This window comes from Micromys minutus (assembly GCF_963924665.1).
Source record: "Micromys minutus genome assembly, chromosome: 10".
Lineage (NCBI taxonomy): Eukaryota > Metazoa > Chordata > Mammalia > Rodentia > Muridae > Micromys > Micromys minutus.
This window is the reverse complement of record NC_137979.1, coordinates 17154879-17178300: the sequence shown is the minus strand read 5'-3', so window position 1 is coordinate 17178300 and position 23422 is coordinate 17154879. Positions and strand designations below refer to the sequence as shown.

The 23422-nt window shown below is 44.0% G+C and overlaps 1 protein-coding gene across 2 annotated transcripts in view; it reads left to right on the top strand.

The window, feature by feature from the left end:
- MYOCD (myocardin) overlaps positions 1-21256 on the top strand; it is a gene marked incomplete at both ends in the record, with an annotated part of 88785 nt that extends 67529 nt beyond the window's left edge. The window contains 8 exons of one of the 2 annotated variants that reach the window (XM_080923295.1): positions 302-427; positions 4409-4707; positions 5455-5608; positions 12204-13100; positions 15160-15303; positions 16265-16393; positions 18780-18837; positions 20685-21256. In XM_080923295.1, coding sequence (XP_080779421.1) covers positions 302-427; positions 4409-4707; positions 5455-5608; positions 12204-13100; positions 15160-15303; positions 16265-16393; positions 18780-18837; positions 20685-21256 — 2379 coding nt within the window. The remainder of the gene's footprint in view (positions 1-301; positions 428-4408; positions 4708-5454; positions 5609-12203; positions 13101-15159; positions 15304-16264; positions 16394-18779; positions 18838-20684) is intronic. The other variant, XM_080923296.1, reaches the window with a different exon arrangement.
- Between the last annotated feature and the right edge of the window lie 2166 nt (positions 21257-23422).

The window sequence follows — 23422 nt, the reverse complement described above, 5'->3', positions numbered from 1 at the left end:
TCTGCCCTTTTGTTGAGTCACAGCATAGGAATTTAGGAAAGGAAGAAAAGAGAACTATTCTTCACACAAAACACTCAGCAGACAGAAGCATATCTCTCGTGCAAATGGACATAATACACATGTAAAATATACATATACACATATTATTTTGTTCCTGTACTTTGGCAATTCTTGGGATGACTTCCTGTAGGAAGTAGGATGTTACCAGGACTGGATGCTGAGGTGAACACAAGAGGGCTTCAGCCAAATGATGCTACGGCTCTATTCTTGTACCTTAGTAACACTACCATTTGGATTTCAGGATCTCACTCCTGGCTCAGAAAGCGACAAGAACGATACAGCCTCCCAGCCAAGCAGCCAGCCAGACTCTGGGAAGCATGTGCTCAGCCCCCTCAGCACCCAGCTCCCTGTGCACGCCGCTGTAAAGGTAAGGACTGGTCTAGCCCCCAATCTCTGCCTGGGGCTATGCTCCCTGAAGCCTTGCAAACTTCTAAAGCAGCCTGTTGGCAGGAGGAGACTTACACGGAACCAGACACGGGTTCGGGTAACTAAAAATGTGACAAAGTGGCAAATGCCATCGATGTATATACTCTCAGTGAGACTCACGGGAGACAGCCAGCGGTGACTACCGTATTTCATATGTAATTTCTCCAGCCTCACATCCAGCCATTCCTGGAGAACTCTCTCCTAATTAGACACTGCCCAGTTGTCGGGCTTTCTTATGTTACTTCGTACTAGCTAACATCTATTGGATTCAGTTGGGAGTACTTTTTCTTTTCAGTTCTAGAGTTACCTTTAGTACCTGCTGACACAATTCTTCTGGGAAATTTTGAGGTTGTAAATTAAAGTAATAGTCAGTGGCAAAAAATCATAGTTTTATCAGCGATTAGATGCACATTGGATGGAGGAGGGAATGGTCCCCGTTATTGGTAAAGATGTCAATAAAAAGGGATTATAGCTGCTGCACTAATAATTGAATATTTATGTTTTGCATAATTCAAATCAGTAAAGCTGCTAACCACCCCATACCAAGAAGACATGCTAGGGGCCCAAAGGAAGGACAAAAGGACAGACAAGTTGAAAGAAAATCCATACCCACACAAATTGGTCCACTTGGCTGCTCATTTATAGATGACTGCTCAGAGCATCTGAGTGATCGGAACCTAAACCCCAACTGCTGAAGACGTAACTAACACCTTATGTTTAGGTGCCAATGGTTCTCAACCTTCCCAGTACTGAGAGCCTTTAAATCAGTTCCTCATGTTGTGGTGGGAACCCCCAACCATGAAATTATTTAGCTGCTACTTCATACCTATAATTTCTCTACCATTACGAATCATAATGACAACATCTGATATGCAGGATGTCTGATACTGAACCCCCAAAGGGGCACAACACACAGGTTGGGAGCCACTGGTCTAGAAGGCTTCTCAGAGGGAAGAAGCCAAGTTAGATAAAATCTCTCAACCCAGTTGGTTCAATGTGATTCTTATGAAGCTGGAGAGAGACTTCACAGATTGCTCTTGGAAGCCATAAAAATCCTACGGAAGAGGGAGGTACCTAGAAACCTCCAAGAGGTCGAGTCACAATCCAGGAAAATACCACCCCATCCTCTATAGTGTAGCTGGGTTTTCAGACTATCCTGAGCTATCACAGTGTCTTGTGTTAAGTATGAAAGATGTGCAGAGGTTTGGGCAGATATCCCTCTAGAAATCTAGGAGTTTTTGAGAAGCATATGAGAACAGTCTCGATGTGTTTAGTCCTTAGGGAGGTGCAAAGTTAAAACCCAATGAAATATCATTTCATGTGCACTAAAAGAGCATGCATCACAAGCATGGTAATAATAAGTGCCTACAAAGATGCAGGAAAGCTGGAAGCCCTACACACTACAGGCCGGAGATGCAAAACTCTTGGAACTGCTGTGGAAAGGTTTGTCATTCCTCAGTGAATTAAGTATGGATTTACTACATGGTCCAGCAACTCCAGTCCTAGGTATACACCAGAAGGAACTAAACATTCTTCACAGAGTCTTCACAGCGACACCATTTGTCATATTTTCAAGATTGAACCAAGTCAAATGCCCACCATGTGATGGATGGATGAAGTCATGATGGAGCCATGCCACTAAATATCATTCAGCCATAAAAAGGGATGCCATAGTGTCACCTGCCATTAAAACAATGCCACAGTGACACTACCGCAACATAAACTGACCTTGAAAACATCGTGTAGAGCACAACAGACACAGAATATGCTCAACAGGGTTTCATGTATACCAATGTCCAAACTAATATGTAACGAGATTGGCAGCCATGAAGAGGGGAGAGCGTGGAGTGATGGCTTGTTGATAAACCATTCATTTGGGAGCAATGGGGATTTTATGGGGCTGACCAGAAGATGTCCACACAAAAGTGTGAATGCACAGAAAATGTTCCTTGTACATTACATCAAAAATAAAAGAGGCTCTCTTGCCTAGGCAGGGGAATGGAGGTTAGATTCCATTCCCCCTCACTTCCTCAGGAGTGATGTGACCACTGTCCCGCACCCTCAACGTGCTGAGCAAGGAGGGCATACGAACTTCTCAAGATGGAGTCAGCTTTGAAAGTGAGCCCAGGGCAGACAGCAGGATTGTTGCAGGTGGCAGCACGCTAAAGGCGAAGGAGGCAGGAGAGTGCACAGGTGGTTAGGATACCAGGATGCTGTGATGAAGAACTGTCTCCTGTGATTTGGTAAAGGGTGTGTGTGTATGTGTGTGTGCTCGCGAGTGTGCTCGAAGATTTGAATCAGTGCTGCATTCGGAAGTCTTGGAGTTTCTATCCATAGGGTGCCCACTTTCTTTTTCCATTTGATGAGTCCCGCAGCCTGGGACTTGAACGCCACAGTGGATCTACACCTGGCCCACCCTTAGGACAATGCATGTGTACATCTTCTGTGTCCTGTGAGTTGTGAAGAGAAAAGGAAACATGCAAATAGAGATAAAGTATCCCCTGTAATCACAGAAAGACTGAAACCATAATGTGTGTTACATCAATAACATTCGTTACACTCTACCTTCTGGAATGTTCCTGGTGCCCGTGCGAAGGCAATGTAGGGGGGAACAGCAGCATCTCCAGCAGCCCTGAGTCAGCAGCAGTCCTTCCCCATCAAAGCCTGAGGGGATGAGGCCTGAGCAGCAGCTAAGCCGGGAGGGGCTGGTCACCAGACCCTGCAGAAACTCACCCCAGACGGAAATATGATGAATTAACAAAAAAGGCCAATCGATTAGTGGGAGAGTGAAATAAAGCCACCACACTCACAAAAATAGTCCTGATCATTATTCATTAGCCTCAGAGAGGAAGACTCAGAAACCAAAAGCGCCTGCAGCTACAAGGTGCCTGAGTCAGTAAAGAAGGAATGCTGTAGGCTCTTTGGAGGTCGCAGTCAAACGTGCTCCTAGTTGAAGTCTGGAGGCCGCCCCTGTAGTCTGTGCCTGCCAGCTATTCAGGAGCTCCCTCTTCTGTACAATGATGGTACTACACTTTCCTTCCAATTTGATGCCCAATGCTCTTCCTTCGAACCACCTTTAAAAAAATCTGGTTTGGACATTTTTACTACTCTGTGTTAATAGACTTAACCCTTGTTACTTTTATGATTCTTAAAAAAAATCCTGTGTGTGTGTGTGTGTGTGAGTGTGTGTTTGGCAGCAAGTGTTTCTTTTCTCTCAAGCCTGCTTCTATGATGACCTTTTTGTGACCTTTATACTGGACATTAAGTTGCAAAATGATGTTTTCTTCATCTTACATGTGATGAAACTTATATATAGTGAACTTCTATCATATTAATATTCAAACATTTTTCTAAAGTCCCAAAGTTGTGCCCTTACCCCCTCACTGTGTGCAGATCATAGTGTATGGTGAGTGACTCCTAGAAAGGGTACAGTGGGTGGGTAGACCACCCAGTATCTCAGAGGGTGTGGTTTCCTGTCAGATACGGGCATTTTTGACTGTAAGGGAAGACAAGTCTACAGGTGTGTTTCAGATTGAGAACGCCATTCTAGATCAGCAGACACAATGCTAATTTCATGTGAGTTCACATTGTGAGCAAGTTGACTTACCTCACGTTTAACTTGAAACGCTTACATACGCTCTCACGAGTGACCACCACACAGGAGTGCTAAGCTATCTATAGGTTTCACATAAGCTATTGAAACATAGGCTTCCATTGAACTCCACTCCGGGAAAGATCCAAGAACCTTGTAAGGTGTAAAGTGCCCACGTCCCGTGAGGGTAGTGATGTGTCAGAGCTGCTAACCTGATAGATGAACACTGTTGGGAGCTACGCACCATACTTTACTGTATTCCCAGAATTTGAGGAAAAACCTTCTAAGCATCCCCTACAACATAGCCCGTGTTTCCCTTCATTTTTGCAGTCCAAGTCATTGGGTGATAGTAAGAACCGCCACAAAAAGCCCAAAGACCCCAAACCAAAAGTGAAGAAGCTAAAATACCACCAGTACATCCCCCCGGACCAGAAGGCAGAGAAATCGCCCCCACCCATGGACTCTGCCTATGCCCGGCTGCTCCAGCAACAACAGCTATTCCTGCAGCTACAGATCCTCAGTCAGCAGCAACAGCAACAGCAACAGCAGCAGCAGCAACAGCAGCAGCAGCAACAACAGCAGCAGCAGCAGCGGTTCAGCTACCCTGGGATGCACCAAACACACCTCAAGTGAGTCCCTCAAGCTGAGGTACGGGATCCTGGACAGCGGTAGAGGATGGCTTCTCTGTCTAAGTCCTGCTGGGTCAGCTCTTTGGGACCAGTGTATCCTGTATTACACCATGTCATTCTCTGACATGTTTGGCTTATGACTGTCTTTAGAAAAGATGCATACACTGTCAGAACCATAGGGAAGGGAAATTCTTAGTGTTTCCAAACTAAACGGTGGAATGTCTAAGAGTGCAGAATTGACTTTGCTGGCAGTGTGAGGTCACTGCTAAAGAGCTCAGTGGCAGCTTTTGAGACTGGCCCTTGAGCCCAGGCTGTGTGCCTATATCGCCAGGCCCTATTCACATTCTACATGGTTAGCATCCTCACCCACACAGTTAACATGGGGATTGTTTCACCTGCCTTTGCCCACCTTCAATTATATCTAAAGCTGAGCATAATCAAGATTCATACACCATGCTCAGGCCTCTCCAGAAGAGTGCTTCAGCTAGATCATGGGTAAACCTGTATGGGTGGACCTATGCCCCAGACTCCATTATGCCTTTCTGTGTCCTCAGAATGAAGCTAGGAATTTTCTGCATGTGTTATTTAGTTCAAGTTGTTTCCCCTCTCCCACCTTCTTCTACTGATTTGTTACCTCACTGACCCAAGCTCCGCCCACACTGGTCCTGCCCACAAGGCCCCGCCCACACTGGCTCCACCCACACAGGTCTGATTGTATTGTATTATAAGCACCTCTTTGTTTTTCAGAGAACCAAACGAACAGATGACCAGAAACCCGAATTCTTCCTCAACACCACTGAATAATACCCCTCTGTCCCCAGTCAAAAATAGCCTTTCTGGACAAACTGGTGTTTCTTCACTCAAGCCAGGCCCCCTTCCACCAAACCTGGATGATCTCAAGGTATACAATTTGATCTGATTTCTTGAGTAAAACATAGAAGGAGAGAAGGTGTGGAAAAAGACCAATGGGTGTTGCAGAATTTATGGTGCAATGGCCAAACTCAAACCTGCAGGCCCAGCCTCAGCTTCCCCAGGCTGTTGGAGCAATCTGGTATTTTCTGTTGCATCTGAGATTTCTCATTAGCATAAATGAGTTACTAAGAAACAGTTGGAATAGAGCTTAGCACAGAGGAAAGGTGCAACTTATAAAACTTCCAGAATGTTCTAAAGCAATGGTAAACTTCATGATGAATCTTTGGTGATCTCTGGTGAAAAAGTAAAACAGAACCCATGGGGGTTACTTTTCATGTATCTCAGAGCAATCCATATAGCTGATGTGCCTGTATTTCTTCCCAACATTTTTTTGAGTTTTAAAGTTGCCTTTCCTTTGGAAAGTACTGACTGTACTGATGGAAGTCAAGTGGCTTGGGTTCTTTTAACCAGTTGTTAAATGAGTATCTTGTTCTTCCCTGAGTAAGAAACAATGTTAGCAGCCCTCTGTCCATAATATAACTTAAAACAATTTTCTCTTATGTTCCCAAATCTGGGGACTTCTGCCCTGATGTGACAGCTTATTCAATGGAACATGAATGCCAGCAACATATTGCAGATCACAGAGCACAGGGATCTATATTCGCTTAAATGACACTGGGTTTCTAGTTGAACCTGGTGTGTTCCAAAGCGCTCCTCAATGCTGATCGACAGGTTCCCCTTCAGTCCAGCATCCAGACGGAGGCAGAGCAGACTGTGTATAGTCTCTGCAGTGTATGAATCTTATCCACATGCTCATCGGATTACCACAGATGACACTTGCCTGGTTCCCATGCTACCAACTGAACTGCTCTCCCCAAACCATCTTGTAACCTTTTTCTTAAACCCTGCATCCTTAAAGATCCTCACAGTCTTTACTGAACTGGTCCTTGCCATTTCTTCATTCTCGGTCTTAATTATTACCCCCATTTCCACCCCTAACTCTTAATTTGATTTTTTTTGTGGGGTAGAGAATATCAGTTATTCCAAATTGAAGAATATTCCAATGGCTTCCAAGAACCAATAAGATAATCCCGATCGCAAAAGTTCCTCTACTTCTTATTTTTGTCTGGTACCTGCACACCTACATGAAGATGCCAAATTTACAATAATACTCTTTGGAGCCATGAAATCAGCCCCTTGATTCCCCACATCATAAATCCACAGAGATAAAAGATGCCATCTTACCTGAAGATATGCCATTAAGTGAAATCAGCTGACTGCAATGGCTCAAATACCTGATGAACTGTCTTAGCTCACACTTGAAAAGCCACAGACCCAGAACATAAGTTATCAGGACCATGACAGAAGGACCATAGGGAGTACTTGTTTAATGGCTGGAAAGCCCCAGAGAAAACATAGTCTAGAACTTCTGATGCCATTAGGCAGAGGAGAGTTCCCAAAGGTGGTTTCCAAGAGGAGAATCATTGGTTGGTGACAATCACATAATTAGGACAGGTCAAGAACATGCTGGTCATAGTGACAGTAGCTAGAATTTTTTTTTAAACTAGCCACTTGATGTATACTCCTATCTGGTAAGGTCAATCTTAGAGCCAAGTTTTTAAAAATTAAAATTAAGAAGCCATAGTTTTAAAGGGGTTCAATTACAAACAAGTCAGTCCGTTTATTAGTGATGAATGGAGCTCCAGTTTAAAAGGCTGATAGCAAAAGCTTTGCTATTACTGTAAACGATGAGAATAGAAAGGAAGGCTGAAGGGAGGAAGCTTGAGACCTCTCACTTGGTGTGTGAGAAGACATGTCCGTGTGTTCTTGTATCCTGGGACAGTTCTATGAAGGGCAGAATTGCAGGGTTGGAGGAGAAGGACCAGAGACAGCTTCATTCAGGTTGGGAAGGCTGAATAGCAACCGAGAGCAAACCTAGCCCGTTTCTAGAATTTGAAACACATGGACCTCCCTCAGCTCAGCTGTGCTTCAGGGCATAGGGTCAGGAGCTAGAGTCGAGCAACGCTGGAACTAGGAAAGTGAGGGAGATCATGAGAGAAAGACAAATGACTGAGAAGAAAAGAGGTGGGAGGAGGCCAGACAGAGAATAAAGGAAGTTCATTGTGTGCTCATCTCTGCCAAAGGATGGGATGGGCGGTTTACGAAGGTGATCCTCCCTTGAGATGATCTGGAAGGTAACACAGTATAGCTGGTGTTTCTCTAGTGCCTGTTGCACAGTGTAAAAGTGAAGAACACTGGGGGAAGTTGGGTTTCTCCTTACAGGACTGGGGAGATACCTGTGGATAAAGTGCTGGCCATGCAAGCATGAGCACCCGAGTTTGAGTCCCACCAGCAGCCCCAGCACCAGGGAGGCAGTCACAGAGGGATCTCTGGGGCTCTCTGGCCAGAAAATCTAACTCAGTTGTGTGATCTCCAGGACAATGACAGACCCTGTCTCAGAGAGGGGGAGAGGGAGACAGATAGACAGACAAAAACCCTGAGGTTGGCCTCTGGCTTACACACACACACACACACACAGAGAGAGAGAGAGAGAGAGAGAGAGAGACAGAGAGAGACAGAGAGAGACAGAGAGAGACAGAGAGAGACAGAGAGAGAGACAGAGAGAGAGACAGAGAGAGAGACAGAGAGAGAGAGACAGAGAGAGAGACTAGTGGTTTTTCATGTGAGGGAGAATGGGGGTAGGAACGATGAAAATTAAGAAACTGTCCATTTTAAGGTGAGGTAGATGGTGCTGTTGTTCATGTGCTTAAGAGCTCCTTCCTTTTGGAGGTATGCACAAAGCTGTGTACGAATTAAGTCACATAATTGGTCTTGAAACAATTTAAGTAGAAAGGACAGAGATTGGCATCAGTTGCCGATTACTGAGGTTGTTTGATGCCGGTGTGAGTTCTCTGTGGATTTCTATCTTCTTTTGAGTATGTTAGAATTCTTCCATGATAAATGATCTCAGAGTTACCAATAATTAGACCACTAGTGAGTGTAGAGAGATGTACGCACAAGCCTTCATCTCAAGCAAGCCCACGTGGCCACATGATCTGACATTTTAAGGGAACTGAACTCAACATGTATTCATTTTATTTTAGACTGTGATCTGCATTATTTAATAATGTAGCCTAAATTATTCGGTGCAAGAACAGATTCTAAAAATAAGTGTAGAACTCATTAATTTTAAGTAACTCAAAATTAAAACAATAATGAGCTGCTATCTTGCACTCTTTCAAACCAGGAAATTTGAAAGGGAAAAAAAAAATGTCCAGCAAGCCTCTGAAGAGAGGGAGCCCGTTGGCTGCCAGCAAGAGTGGCTGCTAAAAGGCTGTGGTGCTTCCTCAGAGCTCTTCGTTGTTGGACAGTGACATTTTAAAGCTGAAACATGATCGTGTACAGCAATGTAAATGGCATCTTAATAGACAAGTGCCAGAGAAACATGACGTTATGTTTCTTCCAGCCTGAAATGCATATGAACACATTTTGCTTGACAACAACTACTTTTAAATAATTAGGCTGCCCGTAAATTTCTGACATGCTTTCCTTAACACACCATGAATATTTTCCGTGACGTTTAATATTCAATAAAAGTGGTATTTTTAATAACAGCAAATCACTCTGTCGTCTAGCTAGCATTCCACTCCTGTACATTAAAAAAAAAAAAAAAAAAAAAAAAACTTTCAGCCAAAGGTTTCACTATTCAGAAGAGGGTATCAGTGCCCTCTGTTCATATATCTACTATCTTCTCTGGTTATGTTTCTCAGAAATAGTTAAATTTCTGGTTTAAAATACATTAATATATTTTTAAGCCAGACTCGGCAGTGCTTGCCTTTGGTCCCAGCACACAGGAGGCAGAAGCAGGCGTATCTAAGTAAGTTCAAGGCCAGCATGATCTATACATCAAGTTCAAGGACAGCCAGAGCTACATAGAGAAATGCTGTCTCAAAACAAACAAACAAGCAAACAAAACCAAACAACCCCCCCAAACACCCAAAAGCCCTACTCTTAATACTTTTTAAAGATCTTGAAGGATATAATTAAATTTCTCTCTCCCAAACAGTCTACTGTAGAGACACCTGTTAAAGCAGCTTCACTCCAAAGTGAACCTGCCCATGTGTGTCCCAGTGCACGTGAAGAGGCAGCCCCCCAGCTCAGTGATGCTGGAAGAGAGAGAGTGCACATCTCACCAGCTCACAGACATTATTTGCAAAGAGCTACCTTAAACAGGAAGACAGTTAAGATACTTCACTCACTCACAAGCCTCCTACTCATTTACCTGTTATTGGGTGAATCAAAATATACCTTTAATTTAATTGCATTACTTTTTACATTACTCATGATCAAACACACATATTTTAGGACTTAAAAAAACCTGTGTTTTGTTTATAAAGAGTTGGGTCAGATGCCTTACCTATTTTGATATTCAGTCTCAGCTTTTTGTTGTTGTTGGTAATTTTTGTTTGTCTTTATTTGTTTTATATGTATGTGTGTTTCACCATCATACATATAAGTGTACTGTGTGCATGCTAGGTGCACACAGAGATCAAGAGAGAGTGTCAGATCCCCTGAAACAGGAGTTATAGGTGGTTTTAAAATGCCATGTTAGTGCTGGGAATCAAACCTGGGCCCTCTGCAAAAGCAACACATACTCTCACTCCCGGGACCACACCTCTTTACAACTATAGGTAATCAAACACTTGATGTGTTCCTATTTTGGAATTTAGTGTTTATGCTGTGTTTGATTTCTTTCTAAGGATTGCTATTAGAACTTGCATTTTTGTTTGCTTTTTGATTTTGGTTTAACTTTTGGTTGTGGATATTTTTATGATCACTTTATTTGCTTTTATGCTCAAAAGCTCCTTCCCTACAGAAAGTTTTCCCTATGCATTCTTCTGCTTTATGGAGCCATTGGACTTTAGGTGTTTAATATGTTTCCTGACTTAATTATAGAAGTGATGTGTCTATATGAACTATTTATAAAATTCAATAAAGAACACACTGTCTAGTATTCTAGCACGTAGTCACCAGATAACTTTATAAGCAAACATAAGTTTAAATGTATGCATGCATCATTTAATTTATTTAAAATAGGATCATCTCAAACATTCTTTCAGTTAATAATAAACTATACACAGTTACTCTTCTCACAAGGTCAGCAAACTTTCATAGCTTTAGGCTTAGTGGATATTTGGTACCTCATCATTTACAGTAATTTTTATTTAACCAGTTCCTGTGCTTGTATATATCTCATAGTTTATAACTTGTGAACATTAAAAGAATTTGGCAATGAATTAATTACATGTGTATTCGTATAATAATAATAATGGCTGTATACTGCACAACCAAATCCATGTATGCCCTTGCAAAATATATAAGGCAGGGATTAATATCCCACTTCAAAGAGGGAGCACAGAGGATTATGAGGCTAAGACCAGGAATGGTCTGGTTTTACCACCAGATGCTTTTTTCAATATGCAATTTCTACCACCCTGTCATGTAAGTTAATGGACCCAATGTATTCCCACAATACAACATGGTGAGGTATGTCTGTAATCACAACACTACAGAGGTAGGGTCAGAGGCCAGCCAGACAAAATGAAGACAAAACCAAAACCCCAGAGGCTGAGGAATTGGAGGGTAACTCAAGAGTAGACAACTGGTCTACCATGTACAAGGCCCTGGGTTCCACCTCCTGAACAGATACACATTTGCATATATGTGTACATAAGCTTCCCTATGCCCCCTTCCTCATATAAAGTCTTGCTCTCAAAGTCTGATCACTGGAATTGGTATAAATGAAAGATCCTGGTTCCCATCACAGACCTACTGAAGCGAATCTTCAGAAAAGCCCACAATCTGTGCTTTCCATCAAGTCCTTCTTGTGAGCAGGGATATGTTTAGATTTGGGGATGAGCACGAGGTAGAAGAAGCCTGATAATTGTTTCAGATTACTGTTAGACTTGTGTATCTAAACCCAGGAAGATGTCATTCTCCTGTAGGCATAAAGCAGGCTGATATGGGGTTGGAGAGCTGTGGGTTAGGTGACTTGACCATTAGGGTAAGAAAAGTGTCCCTATGAGTATGGCCATGAAAAACAAGGCACAGACGGTCTTCACTACAGTGGCTCCAAATATGTTTATTTGTTATGTACAGTGTTGTGAAAAGATGTGCATGTCATATTTGAACTGCTTTTTGACTCCTGAACTAGTGATAGCTGCTGGTTCTTCTATTGGGCGCAGGGATGGCCTCTAGGAATGGCTGATGCTCTGTGAAGGCCTCAAAGCTCAACTGGCTTGTTCTACAAGTTAGGTGTTCTCCCTATGTTTTTGAATTCACATTATGATGGACTTATGAGGTGATAAAGGTGTTTTGTTTTGTTTTGTTTTTGTTTTTTTAAGAGTTGTTAAAGTTGTGTGAAATGGCCAAAATCAGAGACAGGAGAGAAAATCCAAAGAAATATTAATAGAGAAGTAGATGGATATTGTTAATTTCCCTATGTGTATCGCAAAGCTCCCTTAATAACTAATACAAATGCACTGTCACATGACCCTGCACTAATGGACCCCATATTCCTTTAGGTGTCAGAGTTAAGACAACAGCTTCGAATCCGGGGTTTGCCAGTGTCAGGCACCAAGACAGCACTGGTGGACCGGCTTCGACCCTTTCAGGATTGTGCTGGCAACCCTGTGCCCAACTTTGGGGACATCACAACTGTCACCTTTCCGGTCACGCCCAACACTTTGCCCAGTTATCAGTCCTCCCCGTCAGGCTTCTACCACTTTGGCAGCACCAGCTCCAGCCCACCCATCTCTCCCGCCTCATCTGACCTGTCTGCTGCAGGATCCCTGCCAGACACCTTCACCGACGCGTCACCTGGCTTCGGCCTGCATGCATCTCCAGTGCCCGCCTGTACGGATGAGAGTCTGCTGAGCAGCCTGAATGGGGGCTCGGGCCCCTCCGAGCCTGACGGGCTAGACTCTGAGAAGGACAAGATGCTGGTGGAGAAGCAGAAGGTGATCAACCAGCTCACCTGGAAACTTCGGCAAGAGCAGCGGCAGGTGGAAGAGCTCAGGATGCAGCTTCAGAAGCAGAAAAGTGGCTGCAGCGACCAGAAGCCATTGTCCTTCTTGGCCACCAGCATCAAGCAGGAAGATGTCTCTAGCTGTCCCTTTGCAGCCCAGCAGGCATCTGGGAAGGGACAGGGTCACAGCTCTGATACTCCCCCTCCGGCCTGTGAGACTGCTCAGCTGCTGCCTCACTGTGTGGAGTCCTCAGGTCAGACTCCTGTACTCTCCTCCACATTTCTCAGCCCCCAGTGCTCCCCTCAGAACTCACCCCTGGGGACCCTGAAGAGCCCACAGCACATCAGCCTGCCCCCATCACCCAACAACCATTACTTCCTGGCCTCCTCCTCTGGGGCGCCGAGAGAGAACCATGGGGTCTCATCACCCAACAGCAGCCAAGGGTGCGCACAGGTAAGCACCTAGGGCCTCACCCAGCGGTATCTTTTTCAGGAGGCAGGGGGTTAGCACCTACCATTAAAGAGCTGGGTAGGGTTTACAAGAAGCTAGGCTGCACCTCACTGACTCTACCAACCTTAAGCCTTTACCACCGCCCTTTACATCATTGGTTGGCAGACTTACTCTCTAAAAGGCTTGGAAGGCAAATGTCTGGAAATCATAGTTTCTTTACTCTTGTAGCATACACAACTTGCAACAATGAGTAACTTTCCAACATAACTTTATCTATGAGGCCCCAAGCAATGTTTTGCTATTGTTTGGCTAATTGATATCAACTCTTGTCATAGCCCAAATCATTCTATCAAGGTAACCAAAAGGAAGTTAGACATGATACTACTGGCCTGGGATTTCAGTATTCTGGAAGCTGAGGCAGGAGATTGCTGTGAGTTTGAGGCTACTTAGGCTATATCCTAACACCACATTTGGGGGCGGGGCGGGGGCGGAGACAGACTGTTCGTGAGAAAGTGCTTATTGTTCCCTTACGTTCTTCTCAAATATTTATTAAGACATACTGTGTGCCCCACTCTAGCCACTCTACTCCTGGGGGAGAACAGGTGACAGGCCTCAAGGAAATAGATGATCCATCTTTCGGTGAAAGTAGAGAGGAGCTGTTTTGTGTGAGAAGGCTGGAAGGTTACAGTCTCCACCGAAAGGCTCAGGAATATGGAACCTTGAGAGAGGTCAAGGAGGAAACATTGTTAGTATTTGGGATGGAGGCATGGGCGAAGCAGCATCAGAGAAAGGTCTCAGCGACAGAACCGGTAGAACACAGAAGGATCCCAGTGAAAGGCTGTGAGCGGCTGGGACAGAACAGAAGAGCTTCAAAAGATGAGCGGGAATAACAGTTCAAAGAGTACGCCCAATAAGATCAGCAAAGACTTTTCTTTTCTTCACAAAACTAATGGGTTATTAAGAAAGTATACAGGCAACAATTCGAAGAAGAAAACTACATCGTCAAAGACTGTCAAATCCAAGACAGCCCATATTAAGGACCTGCCAAGTACCAAGTATTAAGAATCATGAACAGGAGTTATCTTGTTTGAGGTCACAGCAACCCTACAGCTCCAGTTTAGCGTTCTTATTTGCCATTGAGAAAAGTGAGACCCAGGGAGTCTGAATTCACTGCCTAGAACCCCAGGATTAGTTGCCTTCAAAGTTCATAATAAAATGTTTCCATCCTACGGGGTGTGAAGCCTGACTAGAAGTAATGAGAACACACTTTCACAAGCCTACCTGAACAACACATTCACACCAGTGGTACCCACGGCTGTGAGGACATGCTGAGAGAAATGGGGACTAAAATAGCTATCAACACCATTCATAAACATCTATTGCATTCATGGTGTCCTAGGCGACAAATGTAAAGAAACCTTGGGACATGGCTTGGGCCAGGATTTTTCCAGCTGTTGGGAGGAATATGACAATGCAATCATGTGTTGTTTACAAAGACTCTGTGGGACAGTAGCAATTTCACGAAGAACAAATAACATGACTGACATACGTCATGAAATCTCCAGGCACGGAACACATGGGTAGGAGACAGGTTGATGGGGCGGAGCTAACAGAGTTCTAGAAGGCTTTGTGAACAGCTTGCATTTCACGGGTAGCACTGAAAAGGAGAAGACTTTGTCAGGACTTTAGTAGAATTGCCTTTTGTCCAAGAAGCTGAGAAGTCTTAGGAATCTAAATAGAAAGCAGGCATTCTATGAGAACAGAGATAAGTAGGCAGACTGCAGAAAGCATGGTTACAGGAAAATTTAGGTTCCTAAAACTAGGTAATGGCTGGAGTCATACTTGGATGCTTACACAGGGGGGCTGTGCGGAGTCTATGCTGTGAGACCTAGTGGAAGTCTGTAACCCATGGTCAACACCTTAGATATGGTCACCTGCTAATAGGATTCAGGAAGCTTTGTAAATATCAGAAACCTGGGGCCAAAGATAGAGGCCAGAAGTGTCAGCTAAAGCCACACTCAAGTATGCTGCTCTTTAATCTGTCACATATTCCTTTCTACAGAATTCAGGAGCACACGAAGGTCACCCTCCTAGCTTCTCTCCCCCATCTTCCAGCCTCCATCAGCCTTTCTCTGGCCCCCAAGCAGACAGCAGTCACAATTCTGGGCTCAACCCTTGTCCCAAAAGCCCAGTTATTCATCCAAAGGTCAGTACTGGAGAGGCTGACAAGAAACCGGTTTCTGTGAGGGTATGGACTGAAATAGGGGTTGGGAAGAGAATGGTGTTGAAGACACAGGTGGGCACCTGATAGATTCATTGTAAAGAAATGAGAATCTGGGGTTCAGAGCTGAGTCTCTGCAAAAAATATAAGAGATGGTGCTCACATGCTGGCGAAAGGATTAGGAATGTGAAGAGTCAGGATGAGAAAAGTTCCCAGAGCAAAGAGAGTAAGAGGCAAAATGTGGACAAGGTGTAACAAAGCCCCATGTCTGAAGTCAACAAAGGGGTAGAAGCTCTCACAGGCTAGGCACCCAGGGAGCACCACTCTCACTGAAATCGTTAGAATATGATCTAGTTTGGAATGAATTGGCCCAAGGATGAATTAGTCTGAAAAATCCCTGCATTGAAGAACTTCTTTGTGATGGATTGAGCCCATGCCTCTTCTTCGTTATCTAGTAGGAAAGGATGCATCTGTTAGGTGTGGAGGCACTTGCCTTAAATCCCAGAACCCAGGAGGCAGAGGCAGGTAGGTCTCTGGGCGGCTTTAAGTTTAGTCTGGTCTATATAGTGAGTTCCAAGATACACAGTGAGACCCTCTCTCAAATAAAATAAAATAAAATTTTAAGAAAAGAGAAGAAGGAAGGAAAGAAAGGAAGGAAGGAAGGGAGGGAGGAAGGAAGGAAGGAAGGAGAGGAGAGAAGAGAAGAGAAAAGGGTACACTTTAGAGAAGAAAATAAATCTGTGAGTTCCATGCTAAGATTCCACAAAGAATAAATCCACAGTAGCATGAAATGGTGTTAACCTATTAGCTGTGTTTGTTACCTTCTCATCTCACATTATTAGTCCTTGGCATTTGTCTTCACATAGCATGTGGTTTCTGGAACACAAGCACTGTTCCGTGGGGCCATGATTGAATGTTGTTCTTTGAATTGTCTATCCACTTGCAGATGACTGGTTTACAATCTTCTGACAAGGTGGGGCCAACATTTTCAATTCCATCCCCAACCTTTGCTAAGTCAAGTTCAGCAGTTTCAGAGATAACCCAGCCCCCATCCTATGAAGATGCTGTGAAGCAGGTAACCACATGGTTTGATCTCTCCAGTTCAATAAATGGACCCAATGGAAATAACTCCAGAGTACTGAGCATTGTGTGTTTTGTATGTTCTGATACTGAACAGGCTGGGTGCTTCCCCAATAGAGTTAGCAAAGTGGATCCATATGAGTGCTGTATGTGTGTACAGATAATTCCAAGTTAGGATGGCTCTGTGGATGACTTTTCTACTTTATGGTATTATAAAATGGTGTACATTCAGTCTAAGCTGCATTTTGAACTTGGGCTTTATTGTGAGCTCACAGCGTGTGGGACAGCGTTGTGGGTGTTGGCCAGGCATAGTGTGCCACAATTCCTAATTGATGGACCTACAAGAGAAGCAGGTGCTCTGCAGCCTGCTGTGCTGCTGAGCTAGGAAGGGCAGTGGGCCATGTGTGTGCAAAGCATTTTGGTCTATGATAGTTTATGGTGTCTTTATTTGGCTATAACCCCATGGAAAGCTGAGGAATGCTTGTAACAGCTGAGCAATATAGGGAGAACAGACAAAGCAAGACATTTTTCAAGGCCTGGCCTTAGTGCCAACTTTGTCACCTACCACTGTCACTAAGGTTGGATATACCCTGAACTTCTCTTTAAGAAAATAAAGGTATTTACTCTGTAAGGATTATGGATAATGTACTTGCCTCATTGTTTGGCTGTGATAGGTGCTCAACTCTGAGGGCAATTCTCAATACTATAGGTTCTCAACTCCTTAGCTTTAAAACTCAATGACCTTGGCACAATGTTGATGGCTGTTGAATCTGAGTAGTCGATTCAAGGAGGTCCATTGACTCTGACACATCTGTGCTTGAAAAGCTTCCGAATTTAAAAAGTAAGAAAAGGAAACCACATGAGTGCTTTAATGTAGTCAGCCCTCTGTGTCTGCATCCTACCAGCTTGAACACATTAGACAAATAAGGGCTGAAAGTTCCCACAAGCAAGCTTTGAGCTTGCTGCGTGCCAAATGTGCTATGGAGCCCATCCAGATGAAAGGACTGACTATCTGCCTTGTCTTGAATCTGCCTCTGGCCATTTCACAGACCTATGGCCTCTCCAGCATGTGCATTAGAGCATCAAGAGGCAAGTCCCACCTGCTATGTTAGACATGTGACTGTTCCATCTGTACTGAGCATACATCCCTTCTTCTTGTCCCTGGTCCCCAAGCCATTTAGGATGTTAGTCTTTCCCACAGCATTCACATCGTGTTAGGTAATAAGCTCCAGAGATAATGTGCAAGGCGTGGAGACAGGTGTAGGTTTTATGCAATTACTAAATCATTTCATATAATAGACAAGCACCTGAAGATTTTGGAACCCAGGAGTGAGGGTTCCTAGACATAAACCCCTAAGAATGCTGAAAAATGAGTAGTTCAAGCAGTTTGAGCCTATATATGACATCAAATGGACATAGCTATGGAACCAACTCAGAAAAGAGCATCTGTGTCGGGTACAACCTCATATCTGGTCTCCTGAAATTAAAACCAAGGAAGTAAGGTCTTCTTTGCTCTAAGATGATGCCATTCCAAGTAGGCTTTCTCATGTCTGAAAAGCTCTGGAGATGTATGACTCTGTGTGACAGTTCAGATGGTCAGAGGCGAGGGTAGACACTCAGATTTTGCAAGAGGAATCAAGATTATTGAAGCCCACTTCCATAGCAGCCAAGCAGAGGTATACATAAGTTACTTCCAATGTGAGAAAGGGTTATATGGTGTGTATGAAGATGCCTGGTCCTGAGATGGAAACTCCCCAGACAACCAACCTGAATGATGAGGCGAGGATCACTGTTCTGTCCCTTCTCATTTTTGTTTAATGTGCTGGATTATCTAGCTCAGTGGATTATCTGTGTTCAATTTAATCAAACACAGATCGGATCAGCACAGACCAAAGTCCTTTAGCCAATCTAACTAATCTCATAGCAATATTATTCACTTCAACCAGAAGTAGAAACACCCCAAGTATCCAACAGGTAAATGACAATACCAATGTGGTAGATTCACACAGTCAAGAGTAGACAAATTCATAGAGACAGGAAGGAGAATACTGACTGCTGGTGTTGGCAAAAGGGTATCAAAGGGTATTGTTTAATGGGCGAAGAGTTGTAGTTTCTCAGATTAAAAGAGCTCTGTGGATACATAATGCCGATGATTGTACTAACGGGTGAATGTATACTTTGGAAGACTAAGCTTGCAGGTTTTTATGTTATGTTCAATTTCACTCTGCTGTGTTGAATCCCCAAGCAAGCCTAATTCTGTCTCTAGGGCCTTAAGCAAGTGTTTGGAATCTTTAAGCAAGCAGGGCTGTTTCTAGTGTCTCCACACAGAAGTAACCATTGCCTTCTAACCTCTCTTCTCTCTTTTGGCTGCTTTGCAATAGCAAATGACTCGGAGTCAGCAGATGGATGAACTCTTGGATGTCCTCATTGAAAGTGGAGGTAAGAGACTCCCTCCATTGTCTGCCAGGCCCCTCCACACTCATGCACACTCTAGGACTTGGCCTCCTATGACCAAGGTCAGCGGCATACTGAGTCAGGTACACTGGGTGGTCTGCTGGTAGAGTTGCTTCCTCTGGGCTTCAGGTGTGCTTTGTTAGCACAGTGGATGATGCTTCCTCAGCACCTTTATCCTGAGGATACTTTGCATGTTGCCTTCGAACCCATCCCTGACTCCATAAGTGTGTTCTGATGCTACATCCTTTTTCTGCTGTTCTAATCCCACAAAAAAAAAAAAAAAAAAAAAAAAAAGGAAACAATTGAGAAGATAGTGAAAGTACTGTGCTCACTACTCAAAGTCAATCTCCCGCTGGACGCTCCTTCATGCTTACATGTTCCTCCGCTTAGCAATGAAAGCAACCAGGGTGTTCTTTAACCCAACTGTCTATTTATTTAAGAAACGTTACGGGACCTGTGCCTAGTGTGTGAATCAGAGAGAGCATGTGTGAAGGTCAAATGAGAACTCAGGGGTGAACTTAGTCAACAGCATTGGAGGTTTAACAGGTGGCAGTAAAGGGACTCGTAGATGGAGTGCCAGGCACCAGGCTAAGCTCAGTTCTCCATCAGATAATTTCTCACTTCTCTGGAATGTAGTCTCTTCTGCCAGACAGACAGTGACCTCGGGAACTGGCTTTTCTCGCCATAACAAGCAGGATGAAGGGGATGGGCACAGATCCACAGGCGTATTTCAATTTTGTGACAGAATATGACCAGTAACACCAGATGGTCCTCCTTTTTGCTGAAGAATGTGGCAAGGATGCCAAACAGTGAGGACACAGAGGGGACTGTGGGGGAGTTTAGGAAAGACTAACCACGAGTTACTCATGAATGAGTTGAATTTTCTAGAGAAATGCAGGTTCGTAAGGTAGAATTAAATGCAATCAGATCAATTACATGCAACTGGGGCAGGCTAAGATAAAGTAGATGTGAACTTATCAGGGTGGAGAGTGTTGCTAACCTAGAAAAGAAGGGCAAAAGGGTAGGAATAACTGTAAGAGCGGGTGGGAGAGTATGGTCCAGAGACAGAAAGAAGAGATGTGGGAGGTACTGAGATGCAATGGTCAGTTGACAGCCAGTGGGTGAGGTGACTGAGAGGGCCTTAGAAATAATTGCTCTGGAACACTCCATACATGAGGTAGAGAGGGGAAAGAAGAAGGACAGAGAGCGTGGGACATCCTGTTTAAGACAGAGCTCTTGGAAGGATGCGCTATGCAAAGACAAGGCTCCAGGTATACAGCAGAGATGCTGGCCTCGCTGGAGGAGATGGGAAAACCAGGGAGCTGAGAAACCAGCATGAGTGTGTGATGGCTAAGGATGCTGTGGTCTTAAAAAATATAAGAAATACTGACCTGGCAAAATGATTGTGAGCTGCGGGAACTGTTTCCAGCAGCATCAGAAGTGTGATCAACAGGCCTACAATAGGGGGACAGGCTGGCCTCAAAACCCCCGAGGACTGGTGAGAAGGGAGTATCAAGAGAAAAATAGTTGTGGGATGACGGAGATACCATGTCCTCTGGTGACAGCCAGTTGTAGTGAATGGAGTGAAGAAACCGGCTGGGAAGAGTTTGAAAATAACAAAGTAGATGTTTCAAGGCATGGTGTATTTCAGGAAACCTAGGAAAGAGGAAATGGAAGGACAGAGCAGGTAGGCGCAAGCCCAGGTTAAGTGCTGAGCAGGGAAGCATGACCATCTTCTCTGCTTTCCTTAGAGCAACTCATTGATTCTGAAGACCCATCATGTATGTTCAGTTTGGGATGATTTCACAGTGCACACTATGCTTTGCCCACAGAAATGCCAGCTGATGCCAGGGAAGATCATTCATGTCTTCAAAAGATTCCAAAGATACCTGGATCCTCCTGCAGCCCAACCACCATCCTCCCCAAGCCCTCGTCTTCCTTTGAACAGGCATCTTCAGGAGGCCCGATGTCCTTTGAGCACTATGCCACTGACAGTGATGAACACCTGGAAGTCTTACTGAATTCTCACAGCCCCATAGGAAAGGTGAGTGATGTCACCCTTCTCAAAATCGGAAGTGAGGAGCCTCCTTTTGATGGGATCATGGATGGCCTCCCAGGGAAGGCTGCAGAAGATCTCTTCAGTGCTCACGAGCTCCTGCCCGGTCCCCTCTCGCCTATGCATACACAGTTGTCACCTCCATCTGTGGACAGCAGTGGTCTGCAGCTGAGCTTCACGGAATCTCCTTGGGAAACAATGGAATGGTTGGACCTTACTCCGCCTAGTTCCACGCCAGGCTTCAGCAACCTGACCTCCAGTGGGCCCAGCATTTTCAACATCGATTTTCTGGATGTCACAGATCTCAATTTGAATTCCCCTATGGACCTCCACTTACAGCAATGGTAAATACCTGAGATACAAGTGCTAAGAGAGCTCAGTAGGAATTCCATGGTTGGAGGGAAAGCACACAACCAGAAATGTGTGATCCAAACGACGAAGGGGGCAAAAATGGGGAGGAAAGAAGAAACAGCAAAAGGAGGTTTCTGTGACAACCATCCAGAACAGGAGTCAGTCGTTAAAATATGTCTAATGTAATATCTACCAGCATTTGATAACTGTTAATAACTTCAGTGATGCATTCAAAAATGTGCCTTGTCAGAATAAGAATGCCAAAAATGATTTTTCGCTGCCTTATCTCATGCCAGTATTATTATTATTATTATTTTTTAGCCCACAGTTTGTTTCAGGCATTACTGGGGCACAAGTTCACATTATAGTCTGTCTCAGGCATTATTGGGACATAGGCTGACACCATTATCTTTTGTTATGAATTTACTAAACTTTCGGTAGAAGGAAAACAAAGCCTCCTCAGGGAGTGAAGGGAAGCTGGTCCCTCAGATATGCCAGAAGCCATCCTGTGTTTGAGGCAGCGCCCCCCTGTGTCCATCTTCTATCTTTCAGAAGAGCAGGGCCTGTTTCAGCCAATAGAGTCCTTAAGGGAGAATAATCAGAATGGTCAGAGGGACAGACTAATCAATTCCCAGGAAAGCAACTTGGTGTCCCTCAACCCCCAAATGGTCCTACTGAACTGGTGATCACTGGTGACAACTCACTAGTGTTGCCCAGAGGATCCACTGGGGACACGGTGCTTTTTAGTCAGTAGACCAGTTTTTCCTGCTGCCTCTGTGTTCATCGGTGATACATAGCAGGTGAGAAACTTGAACCACAGAAACTTCATGCCATGGATGGAGACTCCTGAGGCTCTCAAACACTACTACTTCTAGTTCCAAAGGCTAGAGATAGATGATCAGAAAGGCAACTGGAGGCCCAGGAAGCCCTACTGGGACAAGTTAGAATTACAACAATGCCATTGAACATTCCAGGAAAGAATCCCATGGATGCTGTTACAGAAGTAACACACAGGGCCAACTTATTTTTTCTACTTTTCTTTCCTTATTGTAGACAAATGAAATCCACCTTAGTTCGTCTTCCTTTCAGTACTTTTCTTTCAAGACACCAATCCTTTGTGACTCTTTTGCTTTTGACTCTCTCTCTCTCTCTCTCTCTCTCTCTCTCTCTCTCTCTCTCTCTCTCTGTCTCTCGGTCTTTCTCTCTCTGTCTCTCTGTCTCTCTCTCTGTCTCTCTGTCTCTCTCTTTCTCTCTCTCTTTCTCTCTCTCTGTCTCTCTGTCTCTCTCTCTCTCTCTCTCTCTCTCTGAGGAGAAGTCTTAGCTCTAACAAGCTAACATACTCCTATTAAAGCCATTTTTTTAGAACAAAGTCCAAACTCTCTTGCCAAACTCATTCTTCTCATGCTCATTGGCTGCAAACAGAATTTGCAAGAATTTCCTTAGGAAGAAACTGGGGATGTGACCCATTGGTCACAAAGCTCTCTCTTTTTTAAAAAAAAAAAAAACAATCTTGTTTGATTTATGGACAATCTTTGGTTTGTGTTGCTCTGGAGAAATTGAAGATCATTACAGAGTGAAGATTAAGTCAGGGTGCCATGTCGAGGGGAGAGTGCTTCAGTCAATCTTCCAAATGAGAATACGAGTGCACATTGTAGACAATGGGAGAGTAAAGGACCATTGTCTTGAGGAGTTCTCCTTGTCCTGTGTTTGGTCAGGGCACTGGGAACTGAGGAAGACCATACAGATTGCCCGAGTCTCCCAGAGGCTCGCTGTGGCGGCGCCAATTCAAGTATTAATGTTGCATGCTGTAGAAAGTAGCTGTTGCTGTTTTGTTTTGTTTTAATTTAAGTCACCAAGGCACTGTTTTATTCTTTTGTAAAAAAAAAAAAAGTTCACTGTGCACTTATAGAGAAAATAATCAACAATGTTGTGAATTTTTTGACAAGTTGTCTTTTTTTTTTTTTTTTTTTTTTTTTTTTTTGATAAACCAAAGATTTAGAAATCATTCCATTGTCTACTTGTAAAAGGAAAAAAAAAATGTTTGAACACTGAGTGGTTTTGGTGACTGCTACTCTGGAAGCCACCCAATCTTATTGTAGGGAAGGAAACACAGATGTGTGCACATACATAGTTCTATACATGTGTGTGTGGAGTATGTAGATA